General features: G+C 40.0%; 1 protein-coding gene and 1 long non-coding RNA gene across 5 annotated transcripts in view; one reads left to right on the top strand and one right to left on the bottom strand.

Annotated features, from left to right (window-relative positions):
• The window catches only part of DNAI3 (dynein axonemal intermediate chain 3), a 55,657-nt gene that overhangs the window by 25,563 nt on the left and 12,359 nt on the right, over positions 1 to 17,735 (top strand). For all 4 annotated transcript variants that reach the window (XR_012160430.2, XR_012160427.2, XR_012160428.2 and 1 more), the window contains exons 9-18: positions 357 to 547; positions 1,420 to 1,544; positions 1,634 to 1,723; positions 5,417 to 5,506; positions 6,365 to 6,493; positions 9,790 to 9,863; positions 10,862 to 11,009; positions 11,951 to 12,038; positions 14,707 to 14,837; positions 15,775 to 15,838. Coding sequence is in view for 1 of the 4 variants with exons in the window: in XM_073357196.2 (XP_073213297.1) it covers positions 357 to 547; positions 1,420 to 1,544; positions 1,634 to 1,723; positions 5,417 to 5,506; positions 6,365 to 6,493; positions 9,790 to 9,863; positions 10,862 to 11,009; positions 11,951 to 12,038; positions 14,707 to 14,837; positions 15,775 to 15,838 (1,130 nt within the window). In the remaining 3 variants the exon portion in view is untranslated. The remainder of the gene's footprint in view (positions 1 to 356; positions 548 to 1,419; positions 1,545 to 1,633; positions 1,724 to 5,416; positions 5,507 to 6,364; positions 6,494 to 9,789; positions 9,864 to 10,861; positions 11,010 to 11,950; positions 12,039 to 14,706; positions 14,838 to 15,774; positions 15,839 to 17,735) is intronic.
• The window catches only part of LOC140916122 (uncharacterized), a 30,997-nt gene that overhangs the window by 1,030 nt on the left and 12,232 nt on the right, over positions 1 to 17,735 (bottom strand). The window contains exon 3 of the long non-coding RNA XR_012160431.2: positions 2,612 to 3,014. This is a non-coding gene — a long non-coding RNA (uncharacterized LOC140916122). The remainder of the gene's footprint in view (positions 1 to 2,611; positions 3,015 to 17,735) is intronic.

Below are 17,735 nucleotides of genomic sequence, written 5' to 3'. Positions count from 1 at the left end.
CTGTGAGGGCCCAGTTCTACAGCTCTTACTCACTTGAGGAGTCCACTGAAATCCTTGGGGTTCTAGGATCGGGCAGTAAACTTGAAGAGCCTAATCTAAGCCCACTGAAATCAAATCTGAGTACACACAAGTGAAGTGATAGCACAGTACGTCTATTTTTTTTTAAGTGTATTTGAATGTGAAGGGCTCTCTTGAGAGGACTGACCAGCACAGGGTAACCATGTGCATACCACTTTGGGGGATGTGGTCATAATTTTTAAATGAAAAATGTCTCTCTATTGAATTAGTGGGTAATTATCCCATTGAATATTCACATCTGACATTTTTGAAAATGTTAACTATTATTTTCATAACAGAGTGGAAATAGCATTGCAGCAAAATGAAATAATGAATGTCTTTTTTGATGACTGGAAAGCATTAGCAGAAGATGAAAGTGCCTTTGGTGGCAAGTCAGATGCTTACCTTAAGGAATACCAATCGTTTACAGACCTGCACTATCTGAAGCATAGAACAGTTAGCTGTGTTTGCTGGCACCCAACCATTTATGGTAATGCTTATCAAATATTTAGTTCATGCCTGAAATAGTTTGAGAGCTTTAAAGTTTAAATTGATAAAGGTTTTATTGGCTTTTAAATGTGGAAACCACTGATTTGAGATAAAGTGGGATATGGACAGATATTGTGTAGAAATCAAAGAGGTAATGTTGTAGGCCAGATGATTTCTTGTACAAGTGTATAGTAGAGAATACATAGGAAGGAAATTTTCCCCTTGTGAAACCCATTTAAAGGGACTGTAATTGTGCTGGGCCTAATTTCTTTCTCATATTATCCCAGAAGCACACACTCTCCATGGGGCCCTGCTTCTCTTTCAACTTCTCCCCACCACTTGGCTATGTGGCTCCACCTGAGTGCAAAGAGCACCAGTATACATTCTGAATGCTTTCCAGTGCTTCCTTTGGGATATTACAGCTCCACACATGCCATTGAATAACCAACACTGGAGGATGCACAGGAAATCTGCCTTCTTTTTAAGTATAACAATAAAGGAATTGGTTTCTTAATGGGTGCCCAAGAGCATAACCATGTCTATCACGTTATTCCAGTTTTGAGATTACAATTAAACGACTCTTAGCAAAAATATTGTGTCATATTCTGGTCTTGGGCTTCCATCATGCATTTATAAGGTGCCTAATCATTCATTAACTAAAATTATTGCTTTAAAGGTGACCTACAGTGGGAAAGAAAATTGGCTATGTATATGAAAAGGAGACATATCCAATTGTCTCTCTTTACAGGTCACCTATAAAGCAATAATTAACAGAGCCATTAACACTTGAAGTGGGCATAGCATTTTTTTTTTAAGAACTGCTAACATTTTCCCTTTATCGACAATGAAGTTGTTTGTTTTCCCCTCCATCAGGGATTATAGCAGTGTCAGTAACAGAGCGGCTTTCTTATGAAGAACGCATTGCCCAATCGGGTAAACTGTTGTTGCGGAAGTCACCAATTCTTTTTTGGAGTTTCTCTGACCCTATTCACCCTCAGGTATTTAAACAGGATTTTAAAATATTCAAAGCATTCAGACAACAAAGGAACAATCTTTCCATTTCTCAATTGATTATTATTTTTTCTAGTTAATGCTGGATTGCCCTGAAGATATCTACTGCTTTGAGTTCTGTCCATCTGATCCCAATATCATTGCTGGAGGCTGTATGAATGGACAGGTGTTGGTTCCTTTCTTTTTCCTTCCGTTATTTTCTATGTGGATTGTTCTAGTCAATCTTCATTTTTGAATTTTAATTTACTACATTAGTGTATCTGCACTAAATAGTGAATATTGAGTGTTCTTGAACAAATGGAAAATGCAGTATGGCAGCAAACTTGGTAGTTTGTATAAACTAGTGAAGCACAGTCAAAATACACATGGCCAAATCACACCACTTGTGGGAAAAATTCCCAAGTTTCAGCTCCCATGGATTCTGTACAAATGAGCCCACTGTGGTAGTGAAACAGGGTTTGTACCTTTATTGTGCAGGTATGGGCAACCAAGTCTCTTAACCAATGGATAATCAAATATCTACAAGGAAATCCTGTTGCCTGCACTTTATGTCCTATTCCCCTGTTCCTTCTCAGTATCTTAAGGAACCACATTCCTCGTGGTTCCCTACCTATGTCTGCGTCTAAATCCCTCTTGTGAGAGAGGTTTGACAGCACAAGAGAGTATTCCACACCAAATAATGCTGATAGGATAGGCATGATCTTATCTGAAGAAATTCCTCATACTGTGGACAACTGTTTGGACAGTGACCCTCATGGACTCTCATTTTTTTTCTTTAATACATTTTGCTGTTTTGTTGGTAATTTATGAGAAGGAGTATCTCAGGTTTCTCCTCCATAGAATTGCCTTGGCACGTTGCCACTCTTAGGAGTATTGCATACTATTCTTCATGTCCCAGAACCACTAAGGGTACTGGGTTGACTAAAAATGTCCACTTCTCATATCTAAGTGGCTAAGCTAACTGAAATCTCTAGACCCATCCAGGTCTCTTGGCTCCAGAAACGGAGCATTTTCATCCATTGATAGCAGGTCGTAGAAAAAACATAGAAATTACCATGCTTGATCAGATCAGCAGTCTGTCTAGTTAGTATCCTGTCTGCCAGGGGACAGCACCAGATACCTTAAAGGAAGGGAGAATATGTAAAGAAGTTGTGGTCTTGTGAGGGATCTAGTACAGCAGATCAGTCCAGCTTCCTTGATGTAGATGGTACTAAAGCAGACTGTGATCATAACTTCTTCATGGTTTCGGTAGATGCTTGTCTTTAGGAGGGCTATGCTGCCTTTATCCTTCATCTCCAATATGGCAGAAGTGTGGGCCTTTCCTTGGACCAATAGTACCTGCGTGTCTGTTACCAGTTGCACCAGGCCATGTCCAGATCCATGTCCCTGCTTGTACATCATTGTGGCTTTAGAATATGAATGCTTCCCATCTTTAGAGTTCTCCTACTTTTTTGGTTCTAGAGAGGAAATCAATAAAATATGAACATGATAGAGAATAAAATGATAAATGGTACAAAAGATATAGTTGGGCACCCCATTTATCCTCTACCATAATACAAAAACAAGGAGACATAGAATCATAGAAGATTAAGGCTGGAAGAAACCTCAGGAGCTCATGTAGTCCAACCCCCTGCTCAAAGCAGGACCAATCCCAACTAAATCATCCCAGCCAGGGCTGTGTCAAACTGGCCTTAAAAACAGCTAAGGACAGAGATTTCACCACCTCCCTAGGTAACCCATTCCAGTGCTTCTCCACCCTCCTAATGAAATAGTGTGACACTGTACCTCAGGGGAACACCCTACACCCCCATGTTCATCTTTATAAAATGATTGTGTGGCATCCAATGCAAAGTTTGTCATAGCGGGTGTCTTCGGAAGGCACTGAGCATTGTTGTTACAGTGATGTTATAGTAATCTTACAGGTTATAATTTCATGTATGTAGTTATGAGGCTGAAAATGTATCCTCATGGCTTAAAATAAGCCCAGGCAAAAACTCTCCAAGAGCAGAGAAGCAGTTCACACTTCATCAGGGCAGGTATGGGACAAACCCAGCCTCACAGGAACAAAAGAATCTGTTAGACTCTCCCCCTCACTCTTCTCTTCTGCAGACTAAGGGCTTGGCTACACTTGCAGATGTAGAGCGCTGGGAGTTAAACCAGCCTTCGGAGACCACAGCAGGGAAAATGCTGCTGTGTGTTTACACTGTCAGCTGCAAGCGCACTGGCGTGGACACATTAGCAGCTCTTGCAACGCCACAAAGAGCAGTGCACTGTGGTAGCTATCCCGGTGTGCAAGTAGTTGCAACGTGCTTTTCAAATGTGGGGAGGAAGGGGGTGGAGTGTGACAGGAAGTGTGTTGTGTGTATGGGGGGGAGAGACAGTGTGTTCTAGGGGGCTAAGAGTGTGTCAGAATGTTGTCTTGTAAGTTCAGACAGCAGCAGACCCTCTCCCCTCTCTCACACACACTCACAATGGCAGCATTCCACACTAACGGTTTGCTTTGTCCCAGAGCAGATAAGCATGCTGGCTGTCAGAAACTGAGCTTTGAAAGGGAATATCCGCATGCCTGCGGCCGATTTCAACAGAATGAGAAGAGTGGCCACTTGACTTCAGGGGATTATGGGGCATTTCTGGTGGCCAATCACAGCACAGTAATGCAACACCTTGTCCACACTGACCTTGTTTCAGCCGGGGCGCAGCAAGCTTTATGCTTCTTATAGAGGTGGATTACCAGGAGCGCTCCAGCTACAGAGTCCAGGCGCTATACATGCCTTGCCACTGTGGACACCTCAGGAGCTAGGGCGCCTGGGGCTACTTTAATGCACTCTAACTTGCAAGCGTAGCCAAGCCCTTAATAACCCCAGTTCCCTCAGCCTCTCCTCATAAGTCATGTGCCCCAGCCCTCTAATAATTTTTGTTGCCCTCCGCTGGACTCTCCAACTGGTCCACATCCTTTCTGTAGTGGGGGGCCCAAAACTGGACACAGTACTCCACATGTGGCCTCCCCAGTGCCGAATAGAGGGAAATAATTACTTCCGTCAACTGCTGGCAATGCTCCTACTAATGGAGTTCAGTATGCCTTTTGCCTTCTTGGCAACAAGGGCATACCGTTGACTCATATCCAGCTTCTCATCCACTGTAATCTGCAGGTCCTTTTCTGCAGAACTGCCGCTTAGTCAGTCGATCCCCAGCCTATAGCAGTGCATGGAATTCTTCCGTTCTAAGTGCAGGACAATAAAATTGAGAGGAAATGCATTTAATCTGTTAAAAAAAGAAATTGCTTCTTTACAAACACATAATTAACCTGTGGAACCACAAGATATTACTGACCCCAAGAGATTAAAACAATTCAGAAAAGGATTAGACATTTTTATGGACGGGAAGTTTTATTCCCAACTTTCATCAATTAATGTTGGTTTATGAAACATGAAAGTTTACATCCCGTATAAATGTTTTATCCTGTCAGTAAACATTCTCATCATCCATAGAAATGTCTAATCCTTTATTGAGTCTGAGGATGTGATGTCATAGAAGCAGTTTTTTAGTCCACAACCTCAGCAATCACTTTAAAGGTAACACTTAGAAATGCTTGATCAGGGTGACAAGCTACACAGACCAACCAATTGTTAAGTGACTCAGATGGTTCTAGGATTTGCAGTCTTGTTGCACGAGACTGCTACAGTGAGGGTCTACAGAGGCAATACCTTAAAAAAAAACCACCACCCTCCAGTTCTGGTATAGAAAGTAGCCTTCCTCCTTCTTGTCTCAAACAGTGCTCATATTACAGTTCAGAAATATGTTTTAATCTATCATTTAAACAGAAAAAATACTTTGTAAGGACATTCATTTCTCCTCATAGGTTGTACTGTGGGACATTTCTGAGTATGAAGAAAAGCTGCAGAATGCTAAAACTGGTGCTGGTGGAAGCAAGAACACTGCTGTTAATATGGTTAGTACTTGAGTTCTGTATTTAGTGCTGGAGTATGCCCTGCTGTGAATTAAAAAAAAGGGGGGGGGAAGGAAAATGAGAGAAAGTTAGGAAATAAAATATGGGAAAGGGAATGCAGGCTTAAAATGAAGGAAATATCAGCCTGGCAATGAAGTACTAACTAGACTGTTTGTATTCCAATACGTGAGGCAACAAAATAAATCTTTATCAAAATCTCATATCTACATCATCAACTCAGATAAATAATATTACTGTAATCCACACAGACCAGAGATACAATAGGGCATTGTTATTTATTGAGCACCAACAGTGTATTCAGCCCTACCCCCAGGAAGCTACCGAATAGATCAAATCAGTATTGGATGAGGTATAAACTGAAAGCAGAACAGAAATTTTCCCCAGTGCTAAAGGTGTGTATGGAAGTGTGTTTTAAAGGACAGATTTAAAGGGTAGAGGGAAGGTGGTTTGGCTCATGGAATGAGGGAGATAGTTCCAGGCAGAGTGTGTGGTATGGAAGAAGGCACAAAGATGAGAATGGAAAGAGGATACAAAAGTGGGTAATTAGAAGGAAGGCCTGAGAGCACAGTGGAAGAAATAATGCTATATTGGAGGTGGGTGGAGCAATTGTGGACATAAATTTTAGAGTATGGTATGCCAGGGTCTGATTCAAAGCTGAGTGAGACTTTACATTGACTTTAATGGGCTTTAGATCAGAGCCCTAGAAAGGTTTCTAGGTTGAACTAAAATACTGTAAAGGGACATTAACAATATGAGAAGTTTCCTCTTTTTTTCTTGATAACTAATGTTGTATTTTGCAAAACATACCTTTTAAAATGTATCTTTTAAAAACTTCTCTAGCCAACGTTTATACAAGCACAACAAAGTGGTAAGGAACCACATTTTGTGAGATATTGTGCAGTCTCTTCCATAGAATATGGCCATAAAACAGTAATAACAGATATACACTGGCTGCCAGACTATTTTGAGGTGAGTTTCAATGGATATTTTATTACTTTTTCTTTATATTTTTAACAAATGACTAATAAAAGCAGTGTGTGAACTGCAGATCAGGTTTTACAAGATGAAATTATTTATAATAATCTCAGTAGTACTTGGGCTCAGTACTGTATTTCTGACTGCATCCTAGAATGCCAAACAATGACAGCCCTTCCCCCCTGGGCCGGTTCTAATCCCCACAAGGAGAGGCTGCTCTTCCTGAGAATCCTCCAAGCAGTGGACAAAGCAGGCAGCTGCCAAACCACGTTATAAGGGAGCATTGCGCAACTTTAAACAAGCTTGTTCCCTAATAGATCAGCAACGTAACAATGAAACAACATTAACCAGGACAACATTAAGTGAGGAGTTACTGTATATTAACTGGTTTCAGAGTAGCAGCCGTGTTAGTCTGTATTCGCAAAAAGAAAAGGAGTACTTGTGGCACCTTAGAGACTAACCAATTTATTTGAGCATAAGCTTTCATGAGCTACAACTCACTTCATCGGATGCATAAAGTGGAAAATACAGTGGGGAGATTTATATACACACAGACCATGAAAAAAATGGGTGTTTATCATATACATTGTAAGGAGAGTGATCACTTAAGATGAGCTATTACCAGCAGGAGAGTATAGATTCAGGGGACACCATCATAGGGCCTAATCACATCAGCCACGCTATCAGAGGCTCGTTCACCTGCACATCTACCAGTGTGATATATGCCATCATGTGCCAGCAATGCCCCTCTGCCATGTACATTGGTCAAACTGGACAGTCTCTATGTAAAAGAATAAATGGACACAAATCAGATGTCAAGAATTATAACATTCATAAACCAGTCGGAGAACATTTCAATCTCTCTGGTCACTCGATTTCTGACCTCAAAGTGACTATTCTTCAACAAAAAAACTTAAAAAATAGACTCCAAGGAGAGACTGCTGGATTGGAATTAATTTGTAAATTGGATACAATTAATTTAGGCTTGAATAGAGACTGGGAGTGGTTGAGTCATTACACAAAGTAAAACTATTTCACCTTGCTTATTCCTCCCTCCCCCCCTCCCCCAAACTGTTCCTCAGACGTTCTTGTTAACTCCTGGAAATGTGCTGGAAATGGCCCATCTTGATTATCGCTTCAAAAGGTTTTCTCTTCCCCCACCCCACTCTCCTGCTGGTAATAGCTCATCTTAAGTGATCACTCTCCTTACAGTAAGAAAAGGAGTACTTGTGGCACCTTAGAGACTAACCAATTTATTTGAGCATAAGCTTTCCGATGAAGTGAGCTGTAGCTCACGAAAGCTTATGCTCAAATAAATTGGTTAGTCTCTAAGGTGCCACAAGTACTCCTTTTCTTTTTGCGAATACAGACTAACACGGCTGTTACTCTGAAACCTCTCCTTACAGTGTGTATGATAAACACTCATTTTTTCATGGTCTGTGTGTATATAAATCTTCCCACTGTATTTTCCACTTTATGCATCCGATGAAGTGAGCTGTAGCTCATGAAAGCTGATGCTCAAATAAATTGGTTAGTCTCTAAGGTGCCACAAGTACTCCTTTTCTTTTTGTATATTAACTCTACTATGGGAATTCCTTGCCCGACTCCAAGAAGTTAAAGCAATAACTTCCTAGGTCACCTAAACAACTTAGTTGCCAGAAATGACTTTTTCTCCTTTTTCTAGATAGAAGTTGCACCCACAAAAATTGCACCTACATTTACTTTCTATCCTATTCATAGTGCTCCATTCACAGTATCTTAAGGGCCCATCCAGCTACCTCTAAAGTTAGTGTGGGAGGGAAAGAGGGATTCCATGAGTCAGCCCAAGGTGATCATTTGCTGTCTAAGTAGTAGGATTAGTGAGGTGTGCAAAAAAGAGGCCAGGTTGAAAAAATCTGACCCACCACCCAAAGAGGATGTTACCTTGAGAATTTCTTGTAACTAAGTTTTTAAGACTCAGTTGCTACTGCATTAACGCTCGAGTGAAGACTGTGGAGAAGACAATGCATATACATCTTTGGAAGGAAGATTGATACATTGCACATTAATCACTAATTATATTGTGATAGTACCCACAACCCCCTCTTGGCACTGTATATACACGTATAAAGACAAGGCCTCCACAGAAGAGTACATACATATTTGCCAGTGGTTCAACTCAGGGTCTGTCTAGAGCATCAGTGCTACATTGGCACAGGATCAGCAAATCCAATATTACAAAACTGCATGATAGAAAATAAACAAACTACATTCTGATTCTAATCCAGCCTTCCTTACCCATGCAAATAACCCTTTGACTTCAGTGGCCATGTTTGTTTGAGAACATTTAGAAGGATTTGGCTTACAAAGTGTTAAAAGAATGGATGCAACTTTCTTGAGTAGCTGATAAATGCAGGTTTTGCCAATTATCCGGAAGTAGTCAATTCTTTCTTTGGACAAAGATTCCATTGTGTACATACATTTTCATCTTTTTGAGATTGGGAATTAGGTTTGAAAATAAGATCAGAAAACATTACTGGAATCAATAACTTGCATTATTTCATCAGCACTTTGCTATTCTTTTATTTTCTGAATAAGTTTAAATGTAAATCTAATTTTCTGTTTTGATCTAAAAAGAGAGGAAATAAGTAAAAAAAAATGATCAATTCAGAGAAAAGTGTTATTGGAAAAACATAAGAAGCCCAATAAAAACTAAATTATTTATAATTACTATAAGCAAGTATCATTTGAGATATTCACTTTTTGAATTGCAATTTCACTATGTAGTTGTTTACCATTGATTCTTCACTGATTTGCTATTTGTTTAAGCAGGATGAAATTTACAAGAGGATGGATATTAGGTACTCACATATTTGACAACTGAGGGCCTGATTTTCAGTTGTGCCAGTAACTTAAGATCTCATTGACCTCATTTCAAGTTCTACATGCTTGGCATTTCTGAATATCAAGGCACTAACTGATTTGCTTGCAGTATGTTTGTTTTGGTAAAACGTGTTTGTTTCATTTTCATATCAATGGGCTAATGAGCCCTGACTTGCTCACGAAAGCTCATGCTCAAATAAACTGGTTAGTCTCTAAGGTGCCACAAGTCCTCCTTTTCTTTTTGCGAATACAGACTAACACGGCTGCTACTCTGAAAGCTGTATCAGGGGAGTTGTACAGCCCACAGCGAGAGGCTCTCTTTCTTAAAGTTTGTTTTTAGAGGCGGTGAAGAAGTAGCTTTGTTGATAATAATTTGTTGCCATTTCTCATCTCCACCTCCCTGTATTATTAATTAATTATTATTTTAGGTTAACAGAATGGGCATTGCTTTTGAAAACAGAACTGGAGTTTGTGTGCAGCTTGTAACCTGCTCTCCTGATTGGTAATGCATTCTACAAATGTTTTCATAGGCACAAAACATCTCCTGAATTCCTTTGAAAATCCTTCTAAATATACCTTATTCCTTCTCTCTGCTAAATATTTCAGCATATATTCAATGGTGTAACTGACAAAGTTCTGAATTCCTACAAAGCTATCTGGAATAGATGAAATTCATCCTATTGCAGAGGGCCAGCACACGGACCACCACATCACTTAAACCCCACATAAGGGCAGTGTGTGGGGTCCACTAGCTGGACAGCCTTACAGAGGTGCTTTCATGCTCACTCTGTGCCACAGAAAAAGCATCTGTGCTGACCCCACGTAGATTGTCCTGGAAGGCCACAGAACTGTATTTATGCACAGAAGGTTGCTAAATAACCTAAGGCCATGTCTACACAAGAAACTTTTTCTTGAATAGTAATGTCAATTAGTGTGGGTTTTTAATAAAATTTCTAAACTGGCAAAAGCCCTAGTGTAGATGGAGTTAGACCTGCACATAGTCCTTTTGCCAGTACAACTCATTTCATTCAGGAAGCATCCACTACTGGCCACCGTCAGAGACAGGGTGCTGGACTAGATGGCCCTTGAGTCAGACCAGTATGACATTTCTTATATTCTTCAACTGGCTGGCAGGGCTGTGGATGCAACTCCAACCCAGAGGCTGCACAGCAGACACAGTCCCAGACCAAGTAATTAGGCTCTATGCAAGGGAGTGCATTTCATCCACTGAGTGTGTAGTTTTCTTAAACTGTATGATGCTTATTTAGCTACAGTATATGATTAAGAAGAGAGTGAGGACAAAATGTGGAGTAACTATATGCCATAGTGTACAAAAGTAGCTATAAACTAGTTCTCCATTTCTCTGTTCCCCAAACTCTTGCATCTATTGCTATACTAATTTTGAAGATAAAAAAACAATTATACAAAAGCTTATTGAAAAATTTAAATGATTTTTAAGCATACGAATAGCAATAACCTACAATCTCTGCTTTTGTGGAGCTCCATATTATTTTGGGATCTTCGAGCCCCCAAAGCTACTATCCAGAGTTCATTCGAGAAAGTAAAAGAAGACAAGGTTATCGAGGCTCCCCCTGATGTACCGACTACTTTTAAACATCTAGATCTCTCCTGGAGACCTCTCATTAAGGTACTGTATATAATGTATAGGCCTGCAGAGTTGTCATGGCATTTTTAAATTAAAAATAAAATCACAGTGCAATCCTGCTAAATTTAGTAAAAAAGTCATGGTTTTAGGGGAAAAGGTATGAAAATTCAGCTCTCTCTCTTTGGAGACAATATACCTAAGTCTCTTTATTGCTGCTGCCTCTTTGCCCTGCCAACAGGGCACCAACCACCAGTAGAAGCACCCTCGGTCCCAGTACTCCAACCCTAATCCCACTGGTCAAACCTGAGTGGTACTGTCACCCCTGGGCACTCGGTCACAATGCCCCGAGTAGGGAGCCAGGTCCAGACCTGCAGGATAGGAGCCACTGCTGCGGGGTGAGTGTATGTGGGCTCACTCTCCACCCCCTCACCCCAAATCTTACCATGTAAATGTTCACAGTATTGTGATTTTCCTTTTAAATTTTGTTGTGATTCGTGTAGGGGCATATTTGAATCCCTATAACATGAACAGAATAGGACAAATACTTTCCAAACTTAGCTTACAAGAACTTTAAAACGATCTAAGAATTTCTGAATAAACTCAGGCTACAGTGGAAGTAGTAATGTATACAAGCACTTTTACCACCAGGTTGTCTATCCTGGTCAGAGCAGGTCTAGAGACATGTTTGTTAAAACACGAGTGGCCACTGGGACTACCACCAGTGGAGCTGACATTGAAGTGGCAACAGTGAGAAATTTTAGAGGGAAAAGCATAATGTCGGCTAGACCGCTGAGTCACATTTTACCTACTGCTAGCAAAGGCGGCGTTGGAAGCTAGCAAAGGTGGTGTTGGAAGGATTTGTGGAATCTGAAGAATGCACTTCAGACTGACAGGTCTTTACCATTACAACAGAAAGCAATTTAGACATATGCCTCAAGTGTTTGACAAAATGAGTTATCAAATACTCCCTTTGTACTAAACAGGCAAACCTATCCAAGAGCGACACAAGTGGAGTCTATAGTCCTACCAAAATTAGCCTAGTGGACGAGCATTTCCATTACAAAATGCAAGGTAATATTTTCAGTGGATATTTTTGACATGTAAGTATTTTGGTAAGATGATTTTTCTCTGCATATAGAATAAAAGATAAGCAACATAAATATACTGTAACTAGTGGACCTGTTTTCCTAAATTTACTGGTATATCATGGCATGGTGAAGGTAATGAACACATACAGTATGAGAAGAACAGAATTCTCTAGCAATGGGTCACAGGTTATCAGATCTCATTAGAAGTTATACTAGCAAGCTGTTTTTCTCAGGAGTACTTATTCCCATTAAAGTGAATTGAGCCTTGGTTAGTACTATGTGTGTTTTCCTCCTTTAGAGCCACTGTTAGAAATTTATTAACCTGGGGTTTTATTTTAAATGAACCTTTCCTTACTAATTTTCTACTCCTGAGGCAAGTCTTCTATTTGCTTACTTTGCATCAGAAATTATTAGTCTTCTGTACGATAATACTTTCAGAGAAAGTATTCAGAGAGAAAACCTATCATGCTATCTTAGGTACTTGTATAGCTCCCATTACCATAGTATTTGAGTGTTACTGCCACACAATCTTTAATGTATTTATCCTCACATGTCCCTCAAAAGGTAGAGAAGTGCTATTACCCCCATTTTACAGAGGGATAAACTAAGACACAGAAAGGTTAAGTGATTTGCTCAAGGTCACACAGGTCACTGACTGATCAGGTAATTTAACCCAATTCTTCTGAGTCCCACGTTAATGGGTAGACCATCCTTCCTCCTTGCGTTGGTAAAACAGCAATCAAAAGGAAAATATTGAAAAATCATTAAAGTCTTTGGAGAATGGGGAAGGCAACCGAAGGGGGACAAGGCAGATTTGGAATGGTGAACGATCATCAGGCAGGTTTATAAGGTTTGGAGCAAATTAGTACCAATGGGACAGCATGTGACCTTAAAAATACTTTTGGAAATCATTATCACACTGACCCTGAAGCACTATAACTCTGTTACTAAGATGTGCTGGATCAGATTTATGTACTGCCCACTGCTAACTACAGTTTTAAATAAAAAGTTCATAAATAATTCTACAAACTCACTACCTTAACATATTCACATAGCAAACTTCAAATTCCCCGCTGCCCCCAAAAAATGAGAGCATCCAAGAGACACACTAATCTTTCAGCTGTTTAATTCCAACTTGCTACTGAGCCCTTATCAAAGAAGGAAAGTAAGAATTCTGGAACAACAGAAGTCATTGTCAATTGTCTTTATCAAGTTCTGGAGATACATGAAAAGTTTTATAAGAACAACACAGGCTCCAGCAAGTGTTAGACACTTTCATTACTGGTGATCATGTTTTTCCCCTGAGGTTGAAAGGGGCATTGCCTAGTCAAGTTTGGTCTAAACGAAAGAAAGACCAAGAGAAATATTGCTATATTTTTTAATTCCAAGTGAAACATTTATTTAAACAAATATACATTCACTGTTAGCAGCCAACAAGCTCAATCTAGAGAGCAAATACATCTATACCAGAGAAATGTTACTCATTTGTATAGTCCCACTGAAGTCAATGAGACCACTTGGGTGCATAAATATTCATAGGATTGTGCCCAGACTCAGTTATTCTCTGAAGTCAGGGTTTTCCATCACACCTTTTCCAGCAGTGCTTAGGATTCTCAAGTGACAGATTTTTCTGGCTATCATCCCAGACCTACTACCCTGCTTATCCATTTACATGGTTGCAGCATAGCTGTCTCCACAAGCACATCCTGTATTGTGAGTTTTTCTTAGCCTCTCCCATTTAGGGTGACCACCTTTTCAAAAGGCAAAAGCAGGACACATGCAGGAGCAACTCCCCCTCTGTGACATCACCCCTGCTCCTCCTCTTACCCCAAGTCCCTGTCCCCTGGCCAGGCCGAAAGCCAGAGCCAGGCCATGGTAAGAGCTGGCCCGCTGTGGGGAGCCCTGGGTCCTCCACCTGCCCAGGGTGGCTCTTACCACAGCCTGGCTCCAGCTGCTGGCCTGGCCGGGGGGGAAGGGACTCAGGGGTAAGAGGAGGAGCAGGGGCAAGGCCTCATGACAAAGGAGGGGCTAAGGCCAAACTCAGCCCCCCACCCCCAGGAACAGGCTGATGCCGCCCAGAGCCTTGGAAGGCACGGAGCAGGCACTGCAGGGATCTGTGACAAATGCTATCCCAGAGTCATTCAGCCTGGGACTTGAACTCTGCATTTTGGATTGTCCCACCCAATTCAGGATGGATGATCACTTACTCCCATTGCTACAGCAGTGTTAGAGCTCTGCCGGGGTAGCAACATTGGGAGTCCTAGTGTGTCATCAGCATTTTAACCACGTAAACTGGCCGACGCTAGTGCTCCCGCTGTGTCTGCCACTAGTGGAACTGCATCAGTGGTGGGCAACTGTGGGAGATTTTATGAAAAATCTGAAGTGTAGGCACCATAAGAGTACCGCTTCGCCTGCCTTGTATTGCTAGCAATTTGTATGTGCTCAGCCTCTTTCCCCCTGCTAGATTAAGGTAACATTCTATTCCATGCCATACTAGGTTCACTCTTCTCCAGAATTTTCTTCCCTTCCTTATTTCTCATCTTGAAAGTTCTAACCCCTCACCCTGGAATTACCTTAGTAAGGAAAATAAAATGCCTGATCTAGTACATTTCCCTATATAACCAAATGATTATATCCATACTCTTTTCAAGATAAGATGCAATACCAAGTCAAACCAGAAATATTTGGAGATGAAAATCCTTATAAGCAGTTAAAGGTCCCTTCAGCCAAAGCTCTTCAGATATTGGAGAATATCCCCACCAACTTTTTTGTTGGAACTGAAGTAAGTTAAACATTTTGATTATAATCTATGACTGATCATTCTTAAAATAGCGGGAGTGTGCTGGACAGTTTACACAGACTGGTGCATGTACATGTTTTCTTTATGAGTTAATCAGTAGTTTTTTAACTCAGAATTTGCCTTGCCTTTGTAGCCCATTTTGACACATTTATATAAATATTTTACTTTAAAAGATCGCTGGGCCATACACTCATGTTTAAAGGCTGGGATTGAAAGTCAGTGGGAGTTGGGTGGCTAATTCCCCTAGGCTCCATTGGAAATCCTAGCCAAAAGGTGTTGAACTTAATTCTTAAACCTAGGAACACATAAAATGTCCTTATTCCCATTGCCAGAACTATTAGGACAGTAATGTTTATTGCAAGGTTTCCCCTAGAAGTCTCATGAAAGCTTTATCATATTTTGAATTTTTTTCCGTAATTTAGTCCTGTATTAAAAATAAGCCTAATGTTCCAGCTTCTATCCTCTTTAAACTAGATCTAGCTGCCAAAATTGAACAATTTAAAAGGGTGTCTTTTTAAAATTTCCTGCATTTCTTCCATTTTGGGGTTCCCGTTGAAATAATTTTTCTCTGTTGCTGCCACCTTTTCCTAAAACTGTGGGGCAAGGTCCATATAATACATGTGAACTACTCCAGCTCTACATGAAGAATGCCCTATAAATGCTGATTGGTGAGTTTTTCCTGAAGACTGCAGGGTTTTTTTTTTAATTAAAACAACCCAACTGATAAAGTAAGTGAACATTTGCCCCATTTTTGCAGTCATGCTAAAACATGTTCACATTAAATGTACCTAAAAATTTACATTTAGTAAAGAGACTCCAATTTTACAAACTAAAAATAGGCACCTTTTGACTAAAGCTTTTGCTATAAATATTTCACCCAGCTTCTGTTTGCATTTATTTGATTTTTCTGGCATCACAGGATGGTGAAGTTATTTATTCCGACTGGAAGATGGAAAGAGAGAGTGACTCAGGAAGACTGATTAGTAAGTTCAAGTTTTTCACCATCAACTAAAACTGCTTTTTTAAGCTAATGGATGACCGGACGGATATAGAGGATACAGACATAGATTTAAGCCTTGTTTTATTACACGGAGATGTAAGCTTTGTAGGACAGACTCTTGCCCTGTCTGCAGTAGGAATTTGACTCATTGCTGACAACCAGCATCAGCAAAGAGCCTCGAAACTGGTGTTGAAAAGGATTTGACTGCTACTGTAGAATGAAGAAAACCCACTTCAATACCATTACCGAATGCATGATCAGTGATGCTGAAAACAGTTTTGTCCCATTTACACTAGTAATTAAAATGTTTTTAACACCATCTTAGTGGGACCTGTTGCAGCTGTTGCCAACAATGGGTCAATTTGTTAGTACAGATGGAGCTTAAATGTAAGCTGATGCCCTGTAAACAGTCTGAAGACGATTTCCAGCCACAGAATAGCAGCAAGTGTAGCAGTAGTGGAAATTCCCCCCTTCCGAAGTCTTCTCACTTGAAAGCTTAATTGGGATTATTTAAAATAGGAAATTGCATTTTTCTAAAACACAACAAAATTAATAGAAAAACCTATATTAAAACATCATTTGGCTGCATGGTTAAAATGAAAATGTGTGCAAATCCAATAGGTCCTTAAAGTGACATTAGCTTAGCCACACTGAACATTCTGAGTATCTTTTGGTATATATTAAAAATGGAAACAATACTATATTAAATATTAAACCATTCATTTAACGATATAAAAACAGAAAGGAAATATGTAGTATGTATGTCATGCAACTTGGCTGACAATGTTGCTGTAGAAATCCAAACTTCTGTATTTCCTGGCTTTTTAATTTTAACTGCATTAGTGTAGCTTTTGCATTTAATTGGTGGATACTAAAAATATTCCAATGTTTGTAACTGAGGGATTCAATAAAGAGGGTTACATTGTGAGAAGCTAAAAGTTTTAAGTTCCATTTTAATGTCTTATTATTTCTATCATGAACTAAGAAATGCTTGCTGAACTCTAACAGTTTATAGGATGATGACTAAAAATATTCAATTTATAGACATAAATCAAAAGCATATGTCATAAATATACAGCTAAGGGTAGCATAAAATCCCTCCTTTACCTGTAAAGGGTTAAGAAGCTCAGATAACCTGGTTGGCACCTGACCAAAAGGACCAATAAGGGGAGAAGATACTGTCAAATCTGTGGGGGAAGGTTTTTGTTTTGGGCTTTTGTTGTTCTCTCTGGAGACAAAGAGAGACCAAGCAAGTAATCCAGCTCCTATTGAATGATACATCTAAAATTACAGAACTAGTAAGTAATAGCAAGGAAATGTGTTAGAGTATCTTTTGTTTTAGCTTGTGAATTTTCCCTATGCTAAGAGGAAGGTTTATTCCTGTTTTTTTGTAACTTTAAAATTTTGCCTAGAGGGGAATCCTCTGTGTTTTAAATTTTATTACCCTGTAAAATTATCTTCCATCTTGATTTTTACAGAGGTGTTTCTTTTACTTTTTTTTCTTTATAATAAAAGTTCGTTTTTTAGGAATCTGACTGTGGTTTTTAGTGTCCTAAAAACCCAAGGGTCTGGTCTGTGCTCACCTTGTTTACTCTGAAGCCTCCCCAGGAAAGGGGGTGAAGGGACTTGGGGGAATATTTTGGGGAACAGGAACTCCAAGTGGTCCTTTTCCTAAATCTTTGTCTAACTCACTTGGTGGTGGCAGCGATACCATTCCAAGGACAAGGAAGAATTTGTGCTTTGGGGAAGTTTTTAACCTAAGCTGGTAGAAATAAGCTTAGGGGGTCTTTCATGCGGGTCCCCATATCTGTACCCTAGAGTTCAGAGTGGGGAGGGAATCCTGACAGCATATTTTAAAAACTTCTCAAATGGTGTCAGTA

The sequence above is a fragment of the Lepidochelys kempii genome, chromosome 8 (assembly GCF_965140285.1).
Source record: "Lepidochelys kempii isolate rLepKem1 chromosome 8, rLepKem1.hap1, whole genome shotgun sequence".
Taxonomy (NCBI): Eukaryota; Metazoa; Chordata; order Testudines; family Cheloniidae; genus Lepidochelys; species Lepidochelys kempii.
Note: the sequence above shows the minus strand (reverse complement) of the source record. Positions and strands in the feature narration are given on the sequence as shown.